Here is a 16,295-nt window from a genome sequence, read left to right as displayed (position 1 = left end):
AGGCCTGTAAAGCTTTCGAGGAACATGGAGCCTCCATTGGGCTGGAACAGAGTGAGCAGGAGAGAATGCGGTTGGCAGTGAGTTTATAAAGGAAACTGGAAACGGAATCTTACAAAGCCTTGTAGGACCCTAAAAGGACCTCTACTTTTATTCTACAACGTGAGCCACTGGACAATTTTCCCCTCGAAGAAGCTATTTAAAATGCAGAAAGGACTCAGGCTCTTCCCTCACAATTTCAAGACACTAGTTCCAGTTCTCTTTATAGGGGGGTATTCCTTACTTTATTACATGGCTACATTTCGGGGGGCAGGGGGAGGGTGTACAGTTTTGGGTTTTTTAAGAGTGAATAGTAATATAGTTAACAGATCCCACATTTCTAATTACTGACTTTAAAGACCTGAGAGCTTTGGGTGTTGGAGACTGTTTCTGTCCCTGGATAAGGAAAGGAAAGAAACAAACACAACAATATTGGTGAAAATTAAGGTCTATTTCTTGCCTAAAGTCACACAGAGCCTGGGCTAACATCCAGGTCCCGGTTAATGGAATTGCACCAAGTCAGACTTCACCTGAAGGCAAGTCCTCACCTGAGAGCGAAAAGGGGCCCCAGAGCATGGAGTGAGCAGAGGTCCACCACCTCCCAAACCTCAGTGAAGCGGTTGCAGATAAACAACCGCAAGGTCACCTGGCCATGGAGAATAAGTCCTAGGAAAAGGCTTGTTTAGACTTGAACGTTAGCCAGACCTCCAGGGCAATGACCCAGGGACCTGCTAGAGGATATTTGTCATTACTGTCTTTGCTGCATGCCTGGCCTTCAGTTTCTCGTGTGACTGGACTGCCTGGAAGTCCCCTTCGAGACCTATCAGAGGTCCTTAGGTAAACACAGATAACCACGTGGAAATTCACCTTGTCAGGGAAGGAGAGCTCAGCACAGGTGCTCAGAGGCGGCTGGGTCAGAAGCAGACTGTTTTTGGAAGACAAGCACATATAAGACACGCCAGAGAAACGCTCGCGCGAAAATACTGCTGTCTGTGAGCAGAAATGGCCTGGCTTGCCCTCCTCCTCCTGAGCCAGCTCTGGGCTCTGGCTGGGACCTCTGCCCGGGTCAGAAGCTCCTGCTGTGAGTATGGCGCTCATTCCGAGCAGGACGGGACAACTGGCCCTGGCCAGAGGCAGAGATCTCAGGCACTGAGGTCCGCTGATGAGAAAGGGTTGCGAGAGCTATCGCAGCAGGCGTCCCGACCTGAGTTGAGGTGGGTGCCGGTGTGATGTCATCTCTCCTGACTTAATAGGACAAGTTCCGTAGGAGTCGAGTTGTTGGACGCTTTGTTAAGGTTGGATGACTCGTACCCAGGAATAACAGCAGCTGGTACAGATGTTCAGTGGCTCTCATGACCCGGACCACTAGGAGCAGGTGGTTTTGGTGCTTGCTGGGGACAGATCAGTCCCAGAACTTTAATATTATTCACTGAAGATGGAGTGGGGAAAACAGAGGCAATGAAAGCCATCTCTAAGGAAGTGCTAGAAACCACATGGAATGTCTGTGAACCATATTGCTTAAAGTTGGTGGAATGGGGTATTTGAGAAGATGTAAGGGCTAATTGGCTTGCAAAGAAAAATTGCAATGTTTTTGCATTTCTCTGTAATCACCTAGGATACCAAGGCTACGAAAGAGACGTAAAAGACCTGGGAATCATGTTTCTAGGATGGTGGGTGAGGGGTTTGGTAAATGGCTTTCGTCTTCTCAGCTGTGCCCTCAGGAGAACAGCCCTGGGTTGACAACATCCAAGTGCTCATGGAGGACTCGGTAATGCCGTCCACCCTCCCCAACCCTAGCGTCCTGATCGCCATGAACTTGGCCGGACCCTACAACCTGGAGGCCCAGGAGGACCTGACTAACGAGCTCGAGAGCAGTGACACCGCTGGTGAGATACCCAGGTCCACGCCTGCTGTCTGATCCTTATGCCCGTCTACCCGGTGCTTCCCTGCCCCGGCTTTGTGCCACTCTCTCCATCCCAATTCTGCCTGAGATTGTACCTAAGTCACCATTCCCTACACACTTGTGACAGACCTAGAAAGAAATGTGTGAAGCCAGAGCATCCAGGGAGGAGAGCAGGGAAGTAGAAAGGGCCCAGATAAATGAGGACTAGCGAGCTTCCAGCCCTGCATGCTCCACGTACACACGCGGTCACTCCTACTGCTCTCCCACATCCTGCCCTCCAGGAATGCTATGGACACTACTGTTACTCATGGCAATGGCAATGATAGCAAAATCTCTATTCTGAGTACTTAGGGTTAAATAACACCATTGAAATTATTTTGTAACTGGATTTCCATTTGGACGGGTGTCCTTGCTGCTTTTCTAACCAGATAAACTAGAGATTCCCAATGGAATCATCACGTCACAGAGAAGACACTAGATTCCATATTCCTTGAAGTATATTTCCATCTTTCTTTGGAAAGGCAGATCAAAAGCTTATGTGAATGCACTATCTAAAAAATTAAAACGATTTTGTGATGAGAGCAGGAAGCTCAGCTGGGCCCTGGTGGTCGCTCCCTCAGAGCGCCTGTCACTGTCAGTCACTGTCCTGTTTGTGCCTCTGCAGACCTAACCACGGGACAAGTTGCCCTCACCATCATGGCCCTCAACTCTTCCTGCAGAAACCCTGGGAGCAAAGTGTCGGATCTACAGAGAGAAATGGAGAGCTGGTCACCCCCAGGTGAGACCTTGTGGGAATGGAGGGGACAGAGGGGCCAGGGACCTTGCTGAGAACTTGAAACCCAGGATGGAGGAGGCTGGGGGCGGTGAGAGCGGAACGTTAGAGAAGAGACACAGTGTTCCCTCCACTCTGTCCGCCTCGACAGCCAGGGATTCCCTTCTGACCCATCCTGAGCCAGAAAGCCAAGTCCTCCCACCACACAGACGGGCCCCGCCACCTGCTGCTTGCAGCCAGCACCGTCCCGTTCGTGCCATGCAGACGCCAGATGATACCCTTACTCTACGCGACAGTGACGTGGTCCTTTTCCATTACTGTGCCTTTCTTCCAAGACAGGTTTAGTTTCTGTTGAGAAGCTTTGGCTTTGCCCGCTTCACAAACGTCGCGGCATGATGGACGTTATTCTAATGCAGATTCTCTACCCTCCCTGCAGCCCCCAGGGAGGAAGCCACAGCCTTCTACTCACCCGGTCTGGCGATCTTGGCGCTGTGCCAGAAGAACTCCGAGGCCACCTTGCCAATAGCCACCATCTTCGCCAAGGCCTTGCTGGCCAACACCTCTCCCTTCCACGTGGGTGAGTAGGTTGCCACCGTCAGACACTGCCCTGGGCCACACGCTGGAGCTGGTGGGGGGCGTGGGACACTTTCCACAGAGGGCCTGAGAGCCTGGAAGGAGTCTAGATGGGGCAAACCACAAATGTTTGTGTGAATTAAGGAATAAATGAAAGACAAGGAGACAATAATGTGTACAAGCAAGGGCAGCACTTGAAAGGTCTGGAAGCTACAAAACCTCTCCACTGGGAACAATGAACATGTCACTGAAGTCAGAAGTTTTTTCCAAATTAAATAGTGAAGTAATCAAGTCAGTTAAATCTTGCTTCCACCCTGTCCTGCACCCTCTCTCTGATTGCTGCCAGTGCTTCATGCCCTATTCCCCTTGATGCGTCTCCTTATTTATCCAAATGTCCTCTTTCTATTAAACAGCTACTATTGGAACCCTAATCCCTTCAAGAAACGTGGGACCCTCTGGTTCCTTGGTTCTGCAAGTGTATGACAGCTTGGAATGGAAGCTTTTTCCTCTGCAACGCCACACCCTTTTTCCGTCTGCCTTTCACTGTGCAGCAATCTCCCCAAGGGCTACCGTCATGGCCCTCTCTCCTGGCCCTTCTTCCTCCTCCACTGCTCTCTGAGCTGCAGCATCATCTCACCCTTTCACCCCTTCCACCCCTCCTCAGAAACTCCTCCAGCAAGCCGGGAAATGTACTCTAGCTCCTTCCTGTGGGTCAAGAAGAGGCTGGTCTCCTTTTCCCATCTGGAATGGCACACGTTGCTGGGACACCTTGGCCAGTTCAAGAAGTATGGACTCTGCCTTTGGGCTTCAGTAACATTACTGTCCTTGATGAAACTGCGCAGCTTGCAGCTTAGGGTGGGAGGGAAAGATCAATGAAATAAGAGATGCTATCTGGCAAAATTCTCATTTGTTCTGGTCTTGTCCCGGGGCTTGCTCATTCTATCCAAAATGTTTGCCATGTACAAATGATGAAAAAGTTTCTTTGCTGGGTGCAACACCCCACCATCCAAGCATTCACAGAGCACAGCAACAAGAAATCACACAGAGAGTGCTGAGGTGGCAAAGGAGATATGAAAACAAACACCACGGGAGCTCAGGACAGAGACTGTGTGTGCTGTTCTGGGAGGACCAGCAGGGCTTCATAAAGAAGGGTGACACTCAGGCCTTCAAGAACAATGAGATTAGGAGCGGTCAACACTGGGGCAAGAGAAGTGGGATTGAACACACTGCAATCTTCATTAATTAAAAGCGTGAGCTATTGAGCTGCGTGGATCTAGGTTCAAATTCTGGTCCTGCCACGTGGCCTTGGACAGCTACTTAACTCCTCTGAGCCTCCATTTCCTCCTCATCTCTTAAACTATCACAGGAACTATTTCACAGTTTGTCCTGAGCACTAAATGGATCTCCTGACTAGAATCCAATAGGAACGTGGCAAATGTCGGCCTTCCAGCTGTGCTGGTGGTGCTGGTGGTGACGGTCCTACCCTGTCCCCCATGATTTACAGGCACTGGAGCCGTGGCCACTTTGGCTCTGACGTGCATGTACAACAAGACCCCTGTAGGCTCCGGGGACAGTTACCGAAACCTGTTCAGTCAGGTATTGAAGAGGATTGTGGAGAATATCAGCATGAGGATCAAAGACAATGGCATCATTGGAAACATTTACAGTACTGGCCTTGCCATGCAGGTAAACCCATCCTGGATGCTCCAGCCTGGACTCTGGCATCAGCAGACCCAGTCTCTGGGAGACTCCAACTAGTATGACTAGGGTAGACACTTGGGGTGCCTCGGGCCTCTGTGCTTCTACTGGTGAAATGCAAATAAGTGTTCACCCTTCCCTAGCTTATGGATAAAGCATGAAAACAGTCTTATGTGAATGAATTTTCCTTCCTTGGAAAAAAATGAAAAAAAATCCAAGAAAGTTTTGGTTTGTTATTAATAATGAACCATACACTAGTGATCAATGTAGACTATTGAATGCTTTATGTATAAGTAATGATATTAATGCAAGTCCTTAAAAATACTGAATTTTTTCATTCAGGCTTGAGAGGCCAAACATTCTTTTCTCAACCCTTCTTCTTGATCTAAAAAACCAGGTCATGTTAGCTTGGATCATGAGTGATCACAGAGATTACTGACCAAGTCTGTCCCTTACAGACAGATATGGGCCAACTTCTAGCAGTGCCTGATTTCCCTGTCTCTCTCTCTACCTCTCTCTCCCACTCCCCTGTCCCAGGCTCTCTCTGTGACACCTGTGCAGCCCGCCAAGAAGTGGGACTGTGAGCAGACGATGACTATCGTACTTGATGAAATTAAGCAGAGAAAATTCCAGAACCCCATGTCCATTGCCCAAATCCTCCCATCTCTGAAAGGCAAGACCTACCTAGATGTGCCCCACATGACTTGTCGTGGTGGTAAGAACTCTTTTAACATGTGTCTCTTCTTCTGTCCAAAAGTAGCAAATACGCCAAGGATGGAGTGTGGATCAATATTAAGTGACTTGCAAGCTTCTTAATGTTATCGGACTTCCAGTCCCCAAAAGCGCACTAACACATGGCCAAATCATCCAGCCCTTACAGCTCACCCTCGTGTCTACTGCACTCAGCATTTATTTCCTGAGCATCTGCTATGGGAAAAGCCTGTTGTGGGATACCACAGGAGGGAAGCCCATGTTCCCAACAACGAAATAGCTTCACTCATTCTCTTGACAAATACACCACCAAATATCATGCATAATGCTTCACATCTGCTCTTTACAACATAGGAAATAGATATGTACACAAACAGCTATAGTATTTGGAATAATGAAAAGGTTATTAAATATAAATTAAATCCATATACAGAGCAAAAACATCAAAACAAGGAAGGACCAGTTGTTGATTTTATTTGAGAGCCTTAGGGGAACAGAGATGACATTTCAGCCAACCTTAAAGATCTAATTATGAAAGTTTGATCCTCCTAGAAGCCCAAGGGGATGGGTTAGAAATGTGGCATTCTACTTTTTAATTTGAAATATCTTTATGTTCTACAATTATAAATGTAATAATGAAACACTTAAAATTCAAACACTGCAGAAACAGGCATTTAGAAATGAGGCATTCTTCACAAAAATTGTACCACTCCAGAACTACTTGTTTCTCTAATTCTACTTTCTAATCACTTATTAATATACTGCTCATTTACATTGCATGGGCTGCTTAAGACAAGGAAAAGAATTATAAATTTCTTATCTATCACAATGCAAAATCTACAGAGACCAAAATCCAGCAAAGTGATCCCAGCTCTATGAGACACTGCCACATCCACCCGACTCCTTAGCCTGCTCCCAGTGATTTCCCCACATTACCGAGATGGGGGGCAGCTTTGCCAGGATTCTACTCAGCTGGGCAAGTTCCGTGGTGACTGCTCTGAAACTACTGCTTACTTGACCTCCTTTCTGGGGTCAGTTGTCACCAACAGAGGTTTCATATCTGTCGTAGAAACCCCATCATCTCTGACAGACTCCATCACTTTGCTCTTCACAGACCAAGGAGTGGCACCAACTGTCCCCACCTATCCCATCCCGGTCCCCACCTCAGCATCCAACATCACCGTGGTCTACACCATAAACAACCAGCTGAGGGGTGTGGACCTGCTCTTCAACGTGACCACTGAGGTCAGCGTGAACGGGGGGTCCGTGCTCCTTGTGGTCCTAGAGGAAGCCCAGCGCAAAAGCCCCGTGTTCAAGTGAGTGTTGCACGTGCTGTTCACCACGGTCCCCAGGCCTAACCAAACTCTGCTTCCCTCTCCTTCCTTCATTTTCTTGCCATTTTCCTTCTGGTAAGTTACCATATTTATCCAACAGCCTCTGGAAGAGCTTGCAGTCTAGTAAATAGAAAAACACCTTCATGAAAAATTAAATCATACAGGGCCGGAGATTTAGCTCAGTGGTTTCACCGCCTGCTGAGCAAGCGCAAGGACCCAAGTTCAATCCCTGGTACCAAAAAAAAAAAAATTAAATCATACAAATCAATACAGAGTTGCAGTAACGGAAATTCAAAGGAGAGGGGCTGGGTTGGAACAGCCAAAGTAGGTTCCGGGGCTTTGGCCAACAGGGCCTGGGTCCTCTTTAGGAAGATGTGGGACAGGTTCATTCCAGGAAGGAGGAATGGCTATAAAAAAGCATTTGAGGTACCAGTGAGCAGGGAATCTGGGGTCTGGGAGAAGCCAGCTTCTCTAGAAGAGAACACAGAATGAAGAGAATGTTGGTGATACTGTAAAAAGCCTGAAATCCCAGGGTAGGAGATTAGCCTTCTTGTTGCATTGCAAGTTTTCTTTTAATTTAGCTATTAGTTCATGAGTGAGATGCATACTGACTCTTTCACTGGGGGTATTTGGTGCATGTACATGACACATCCTAATTTTTTTTAACACCCCCTGGCCCTCATGTCCTTCCCTCCTTGCTCCATCTTGTGGTCCTCTGCATCTGCAGTAGGTCTATCTCCTTGTTTCCTTTTATCTGTCTTTTATTTAGCTCTTTACCTTATTTATTCTTTGAATTTCTCATGTGAGAGGAATTACATGCTTTTTAAGCTTGCGTGTCTGATTTATTTCACTTAACATTATGTTTTCAGGGTGCATCCATTTTCCTACAAATGACTCGTTTGTCCTTCTTTATAGCAGAGTAGTATCCACTGTGTATAAATACCGCATTTTCTTTATCCATTTATGTGTTCATGAAGCTTCTGCACAGCAAAGGAAACAATGGACAGAGTGAAAAGACAACCTACAATATGGGGGGGAAAGTGCCAGCTAGTCCTCAGAAAGAGGACCACCGTAATATCTTCAATATATAAAGAACTCCAAAAACTTAGAGCCCCAAAATGAAAGAACCAATCAGAACATGGGCAACTGAAATGCATAGACTCTTCTCAGGAGAAGAAACAAAAGCGGCCCATAAAGACGTTCAACCTCACTGGCCATTAGAGAAATGCAAATTCAGGCATTGCAAGTTTTGAGTGATGAAATTCATGGGAGACAGGAGCGAAACTCAGGCATGAAGACACTGATGATGCCGTGACGTGAAGGCTTTTACTGAGGACACACAGACAGTACCAGGGAAGGCTCTGCAGTGACTGGCTGCAGAGGTCAAGAAAAAACAGCTTCAAAACTACTGTTGGAGTCGCAGAAACGAAGACTGTCTTTCAGAGAGACAGAGTCCCTTCCAGAAGCTTGTTCATTGTGAGTATTCAAAACAGAAACGTTGGCAGGCTTTTGCAGGAGGCCAGAGAGAAGAGGTCAGGATGAGCAGAAGAGATTGGACAGTCACGGAAGAGCGGTGACAAACGATGTGGAGGAACCACGCAGCAGGTGGCAGGCACGTGCACTCCAAAATGAAGCAAAACAGAACAAAACAAGACCGTGAGACAGCTCTAATTAGTCTCATTTTGCAGACAGGACAATTAGACCAGAGGAAGTTAAGGAATATTCCTAAAGTCACATAAAACGTAACTGATAGAGTTAGAGCGAAGCCAGACCTGACGACTCTGAAGCTCACATTCTTCCTGCTCCATCAGGGAGAGGGAGAACACAGAAATAAACCACAGAGGAGGAAATTAAACCTGGGGGAAGCTTTATACTTTGCAAAAAGAAAAAGCAACAAAGAAACATGGAGAATTCTCAGTTTAGGAGCAGTCAGGGAAAGGGCCAGCTTGTGGAAAGGAAGCCATTTAATTTTCTGTCTTCCAAATATACTTACTTTTCTAAGCCTTGCTTTAGTGTTACCTGAATTTCCTTTTCTAGATTGTAAATATAAAAAATACACATAGCAAAACTTTAGAGAAAAATTATTAAGAAGAAAACAAATCATCTACAGTTCATTCACAATAAAAGAACTGTTAATTTTTAAATTTTATGGTTTTTTCTATGCATAATACAAATAGTTGTGATTCATCACCTACATGGGACAGATATTTCTGTAAAATATGCATGCATTTCACATTTTCATTTAACATACTGCATAAGGTTTTCCAATTTTACTGAAAAATATTTTTAAATTATTAGTTTTTTGCAAACAGGGAAGGGCAGGGGAATGGGGGAAAAATAAGAACCAAGATACATCATGTAAAGATACAAGATCCCAATGATGAATGCAACTGTATTGTATACCTAAAATGTACCGATAAACTTAATGGAAAAAAATTATTATTTTTGCAACTTCCAAATTTTTCAATTTCAGATATTTGTTCTATCACTCACCTATTTTTCACCCATTCTTGGGCATTTCCACTTTTAATTTGCTTTTAAAAAAAATCATTCATTTTAATTTCATTTCATATCAAGTGAAGTAATTTCATACCTATTAGTCGTTTGCATTTTTTACCTTTGAGCATGCTTTCTCCTGATCTTTAAAGCATTTAAAATCTCTCTGTCCCTTCATTTTATCCTTTATGGACTGACCTAAAGTGAGGTTTTAGGAGCCAGGGATTTAGCTTGGTGGTTTTGCTGCCTGCTGAGTAAGCACAAGGACCCGAGTTTGGTTCCGGGTACCAAAAAAAACCAAAAACAAATTAAAAATAAATAAAGTGAGGTGTTACTCATATATGATTTTATTCTTAGATTTGAAACAAGAATGACATCTTGGGGCCTTATGGTTTCTTCTATCAACAACATCTATGAAAATGCTAATCACAAGACCTACTGGCAGTTTCTCAGTGACGGGACACCTTTGAGTGAAGGTAAGAAAAGAAACAGGATGGTTATTGCTTCCAGAGTCTGAAGGTTTTGTTTATTAATTATTTGTTTCATTCATTTAATCAATAAATAATTTTCAAGCCAGGTGTAGTGGTGCACTCTGTAATCCCAACACTCGGGAGGCTGAGGCAAGAGGATCAGTGTGAGTTCCAGGCCAGCCTGGGCTGCAAAGGGAGACTCTGCCTCAAAAAACCAAAAGAATACAAAAATAAATAAAATAAAAATAAAAAATATTAATTGTCAAACTGTATACATAGTTACAATTGTCTATATGAGTTATATATATGTACACATAGACATACACATCATTTTTAAGCGAAGAGATCAACTCTGTATTAGTGATTCTTTTTACAGAGGAGAAAACTGTCTTAGGACTTCTATGAAGGGTGAATCTAGCATATGATAGACCAGACAAATAAGTTCAGGTTGTCAAATCCAGGATGCACGTACTTTCTACCTCAGCAATTCTCAACATTCACTCTTCACCTTCTTTTCTCATGTTATTTTTACATCTCTAATGTGCCTGCATGTTTGCGTGGAGAAAGCAGAAGAATAAAACTCAGACCCCAGGCAAATCTTAAAGTTTTTGCAAATACTACATGTCCTCCAACTTAAAGAGCACGGGCGTATGGCTCTGTCTGGTGGTGATGTAACCTAGTCCAGCTGACATTAATGTCACCACGTGGAGAAAATGCAGAGCTGAGGCCACGGCTTCATACAAGGCTTCCTACCCAATCTTACAACCGAGAGCTGTCTTTCTTAGCATCTCTCATAGAGTTAACAAAACCTGGTGACCCCGAATTTGTAGGATTGCAGCAAAACATACAAGAGAGATCTTGGGGTCACACGAGACTTGATACTCCTTTCCTTATTTACAAACTACATTATTCAAGTAATCTATCGTCCCCAGGCCACAGTTTCTACAGCTACACAACAGAAAGAGCAATAACCATATCCTGCGTTATTGTGAGGATTAGAAACAATGCATTTAAAATTATTAATTATAGTGCCTTTTGCATGGAATATGTTAAAATGCCTTTTTTTTCTTTTTTAAGAGTAGGAAAAATATATTGGGAGAAAGAAAGCTTCTCCCCAAGAGAGACGGGGAAAATTCTTATTTTTTTAGTTAGTTTTAGTTTTTCTACTACCTTTCTCAAGAGATTTCCCTGGGAACTTAGACTTATTTTCATGTCTGCCAATTACTTTTCTTCTCTAGGAAAAAGGCAGGTAAAGGAGAGATCTCTGAAACCCACAAAATACTTGGGCCTGAAACCATCATTCTTTCTGTTGCCTGAACTACGTGAAAAATAATAGATGATGTTATCACAAATCTTTCCTGTCCTAGAGATAAGAATTGACAGCCTACCACCCTTCCTTATTTCTCACAAAATCATCAAAAATGAATGTGAGATACAACTTTGAATGCTCTACCTTGGCCTAAATAAGCCAATTTAATAATAATTTACTGCACGACTCCCATGTGTCAGGTACTGTACTACACCCAGCGGTCATTACCTCTAATCTCGAAGATAAGTCTTCAGAAGAAATACTATTGACAAAACTCTTATGTGTTACAGCTGCGTCTAGACGGCCCCCAAAGCCTCATGCAGCCACAGGTGGGGCTTTCCAGAGGTGGCTGGATCTAGAGGGTGATTACTGAGTTAGTCCACTCATGGTTTGGCATAGTTCTGTTGTGATCAAGGACATGACGCTGGGATCAACTCCTGGTGCAATGCTAGGATTAAGGGCACGAGGATTCAGGGTGCAAGTGCTGCCCACCCTAAGGGCAGGTAGCCTGGTTAAGGTACAAGGGACAGAAAGCGTCTTGTCACAAGACGTCTTGACAGAAAGCTGTTCGTTTGCCTCCTTTTGCTGTCTTCTGCCTGCCATGAACTGTTTCTCCTCTTCAGTGCCTCATTCCATGCCACCCTACCTTGGAGCCCACCAATTATGGCCTAAACCTCTACAAACTGTGAGCTAAATCAACCTTTTCGCCTTTAACTCTGGGTGTCAGGCATTTTTGTCTCAGCAAGGAGAAAAGTAACTAAGACACCATGGGGGGAGGAGGCTGGCACATCGGAAGGGGCTCACCTACACGTGCTCCACCAAGTGGCAACCTAGAGACTGGAGCGAGAACGCTGTGAGTCCCAATTGCATGTTTCTTCCAAACTAATCACACTGCTCATCTTTCTCCAGGGCGATTTTACTCCTCTAGCATTTAAGGGGCTGACCTTTTTGGAGAGGGACGGTTCCCTGCACCGTGGCCACCTCAGGTCATGCTCTGCTTCTCTCTAGGGGTCGCTGAGTACGTACCCTTCAACCACGAACATATCACGGCCAACTTCACCCAGTACTGAGAAGGACGTGGGAGCTGCCGGACACCTTCAGAGCACGGGGGAAGATTTGCACTGTATTTCAAGCCTGTGCAAAAGTATGGGTGTCTACCATGCTCCCCTGCTCCTGGTTAGAATCCTGCTCTATGTAGAATCAATGATGCAAAGTCTCCTATGTCCCAACATCTGTGACTCATGAAAATAAAATCTCCAGCTTCTGAATGCAGTGACTGCCGGTCATTATTTAACCCTGGGGCATCAATGGCGAACCTTTTAGAGCTTTCAGTGATGCAAACAGCTGGCTGAGGAATTCGTGCCATAGGTTTGCCACCACTGCTCCAGGGAGGCAGGGAGGGGGGCATCCCAGCAATAGTTTTGGAGATCATTCTGACCTTTATTGATTTAACAATCCACTCCTTAGTTCTCCAAATGAAATTTTATTTTTTGTTTATTTGTTTTTGAGACAGGGTCTCGCTATGTAGCCCAGGCTGAGCTTGAACTCACCAGGATCCTCTTGCTTCAGCCTCCTGAGTGCTGGGATTACAGGCATGGCCACCATGCCCAGCAAAATATATGTTTTTTTTTTTTTTTCTGGTACTGGGGATAGAACTCAGGACCTTGCACTTGCAAGGCAGGCACCAGAACCACTGAGCTAAATCCCCAGCCCTCAAATACCTCTTTTAAATCACCTAATGGAAACATACATCCATACTTACAGACAAATATATGTCAAATAACCAAAATTATTTTATATAAAAATTCTCAGATGGTTCAGAACTCAATAAATTATGTCCTAACTTTCCCTTTCCATTTCTAATATTTGTTCTGGGTAATATCAGTTTTTAAGTATATTATTATATAATTTCAATATATTTACATATGGATATAATTTACATTTTATATGTAATATAGTTTAAATAGTATATTTTAAGTATTAGATACAGATCTTTGAAAAATTTTTAAGCTTTCAAAGTCAATCACAACTGTAACCTGTGATAGAAGGCAACATTGGTACAAACTTCCTAGAAAGGAATATGAAAATGTGCATCGAAAGCCCTAAAAGAAACAACTGGCCTTCCATATTCACACATTCTGTATCTGCAGATTCAGCAATTAAACATCAGAAGTATTTTTTAAAAACTAAATTTGTAAAAAAAAAAAATTTTAAAAAAAACCTAAATTTGTAATGAACATGTAGATTGTTTTCTTGTCATTCTCTAAACAATACAGTATAACAACCACTCACATGGTATTTATATTTTACTAAGCACTGTAAGTGATCTAGAGGTGAATACGTGGATGAGTGTGCGTAGGTTGTCTCCAAATGCTAGGACATTTTTCACAGGGACTTGATCATCCTCAGATTTGGAATCCCTAGAGATCCCAGAACCAATACCTAGGGACGACCAGACTCAACTTTGAACCAGGAAAAATCCCAATCTTGACATTTACACAAAGAGAACAATCGAAAGAGGACACGTCGATATACAAGGATTACACTGGCTGTGAGATTACAGGGCTCAGGCTTGGGTGTGCAGCCACCATACGGTTGCTAACATGGAGCCCCACGTTGAACAGGCTGAACTTCTTGTCACACACAGGGTGCCGGTCCTAGCATCGTAGAACAAGTGCCTGCTCTCTGCTACCAGTCTGGCTCCCAAGAGGAAGAGGTATGAGCCACACAGGCCCCGGTCTGCATCCCCAAAGCCAGGAAAAGGCCAGGACTGTCCTTGTAAAGGACAGGAACCTCAGGAGAGGTGTATAAAATGCTCTCTCCTAACATAGCATAATGTTTGTCCTAGGGAAAGCCATTGCTATGCCAGCAATAGGGCAACAGACATTTAAACTCTGGCGCAGCCCTGTGATGGTCCACTCAAAGCTCGCTAAAATTCATGCTGACGATGAAGACTTCTGACATGAAAAGATGCACCTAACAATAGCCAAGTGAGTGAAGCAGGCCACACAAGGGTACTAGTGCCCTCCGTGACAGCCTGTTGTGGTGAGGTGAGTGTCTGACTGTTATCGCTGCCTTTGTTTATTTGCTTCCCTGCTTTCAAAGTATGATTCATTCCACACGTAGTACAGTAACTGAGGAGCTGGAAGCCAGGGGAAAATATTTTAAACAAATATGACTTTTTAAAGACTAAATCAGGCAACCAAAAGCTGTGTGTGTGTGTTCATCTGTTCTGGCAAGCCTTGGTTGTGGCAGGGACACGAGTTGACACTGGATCTGCTATGACAAGTTTCGGTTCTGCTTCAGAAAGAGCCTTGGAATGTACGTATGTGTGTACACACTGTAAAAATAAAGGTGGCTGCCGTGAGTGATGAACATGTACGTATGTACGTATGTACATACATATATATGGCTGTGAGTAACGAACATGTACGTATGTACATACGTACATACGGCTGCCGTGAGTAATGAAAGAGTGGACAAATACCACAAAATAAATTTACCTGTGAGTATCTGGAAGCAGGAAATCACATAAATCTCTAAGACATACCTATTCTTCTAAGACAGTTCTAATTTTTATATGTTTCCAATACACTCTCTTGATGGTTTCTCTTTGTCATTAACTCAGTAGAGAGTATCTACTCCTTGCTTATACATGTAGGATGGTTGTGCAGTGTAAGAATTTTTTAAAGCTGTGATCCTCTTGTTTCTCTTGTCGCTGATTTTATCTTTGGGTCATTTAGCACCAGTAAAATACCTAAGAAGAAATAATCAATGGGATTTTATTAGCATATCTGAGTTTTTTCAAAATGGTAGTATAAAATTACTACAAATACTAAACAAAAATCAAGACCAGAAGCAATATACAGAGAGAAACCTAACACTTCCTCTAGGTTCACCTCATTATTTTACTGTTGCTACTCACACCTGCATAACTTCCATGAGCAAGGGCCACTTTTTTACCCGTAAATCCCACAGTGATTAGCACAGTGCCGGAAATAAAAATACACATTAAATTAATTATTTCAGTTCCAGTTGGAAAAATAACCTACAGATACAATGTCAGGAGACAATCTGGAATCCAAAACGATTCCACTCAGTCATTCTGCACATGCTCGCAAACACGCCGAATGACCGGGATGTGTCTCTAATTAACTGAAAGATTGGTTTCTTCATCTGAGAAAGTAGGAGTTTGGCCTCGAATCTTCTCTAAAATTTTTGGTTTGGAAAAGTTTTAAGAGTGGTGTTCTTGAAGATTTCTTGTAATAAGACACTTACCCAAACAGACTGGCTTTAATAGAGAGGAATGAATTAAAGTGTGACAGCGCTCTCACCTAACCAAGCTTTTGGGCTCCTTCACGCTGAAGGACCAAGCATGGATTTGGTTCGTTTCAGGGACGATAAAAAGCACTTTTCTGACCTCTGCTGGCCAGGGATGGTAAAGCCTAAACTTTAAGTGGTAAAAATGCAAAGGAGGGAAGACTGGCAGCAAACACCTTCACCCCATTCATGAATTGTGTGCAATTTTACTGACCTAGAACTAAACACAGGAATGACCTACATTAAGTGTGTGAGCGAGGAAAACACAGTTTAGGAATGGAACACAACACAGTCCACTTTCAGTCCCTTCCAACTGAGAACCCAGAATTCAAAACAGCATCTAAGCCTGAGTCTCACTCAGAAATGCAAATGGCTCTGAGATTAAAACCCTTTGTAAAAGATACAAGAATTCTACTCAAGAAAATTAACACAGAGAGTATAAAAATTAACAAAATGGAGGGGCTGGGGACTTAGCTCAGTGGTTTTGCTGCCTGCTGCACAAGCACAAGGACCCGGGTTTGATCCCCAGTACCTTAAAAAAAAAAAAATTAACAAAATGGTTCTACATTTTATCTTAAAGAACAAACATGCGAAACACAAGTAGTTTTGAATTTATAAGAAAACATAAACAGTGCAGTTTAAAAGTAGACAAAGCATATACACAACCAGATAG

At 43.7% G+C, this 16,295-nt stretch overlaps 1 protein-coding gene and 1 long non-coding RNA gene across 2 annotated transcripts in view; one reads left to right on the top strand and one right to left on the bottom strand.

Moving 5' to 3' along the window:
• The window catches only part of LOC147820770 (uncharacterized), a 51,011-nt gene extending 47,702 nt beyond the window's left edge, over positions 1-3,309 (bottom strand). Inside the window, exon 1 of the long non-coding RNA XR_015448260.1 lies at positions 3,181-3,309. This is a non-coding gene — a long non-coding RNA (uncharacterized LOC147820770). The remainder of the gene's footprint in view (positions 1-3,180) is intronic.
• On the top strand, positions 812-12,445 carry Cblif (cobalamin binding intrinsic factor). Its single transcript, XM_004869713.4, has 9 exons — positions 812-1,117; positions 1,746-1,922; positions 2,604-2,717; positions 3,148-3,288; positions 4,789-4,970; positions 5,520-5,697; positions 6,808-7,009; positions 9,881-9,999; positions 12,311-12,445. The coding sequence occupies exons 1-9, from the start codon at positions 1,039-1,041 to the stop codon at positions 12,370-12,372; spliced, it is 1,254 nt and encodes a 417-aa protein (XP_004869770.1). The 5' UTR covers positions 812-1,038; the 3' UTR covers positions 12,373-12,445.
• Positions 12,446-16,295: the final 3,850 nt, after the last annotated feature.

The sequence above is a fragment of the Heterocephalus glaber genome, unplaced genomic scaffold (assembly GCF_053883595.1).
Source record: "Heterocephalus glaber isolate CG9 unplaced genomic scaffold, H.glaber_assembly_v1.0 deba00001805, whole genome shotgun sequence".
Lineage (NCBI taxonomy): Eukaryota > Metazoa > Chordata > Mammalia > Rodentia > Bathyergidae > Heterocephalus > Heterocephalus glaber.
This window is presented reverse-complemented; position numbering and strand designations above follow the sequence as displayed.

Coding starts and splice junctions, on each gene's coding strand:
- Cblif (XM_004869713.4), top strand. CDS start 1,039: ATGGCCTGGCTTGCCCTCCTCCTCCTGAGCCAGCTCTGGGCTCTGGCT. Junction 1,118..1,745: donor CCGGGTCAGAAGCTCCTGCT/GTGAGTATGGCG, acceptor TCGTCTTCTCAG/CTGTGCCCTCAGGAGAACAG. Junction 3,289..4,788: donor CACCTCTCCCTTCCACGTGG/GTGAGTAGGTTG, acceptor CATGATTTACAG/GCACTGGAGCCGTGGCCACT.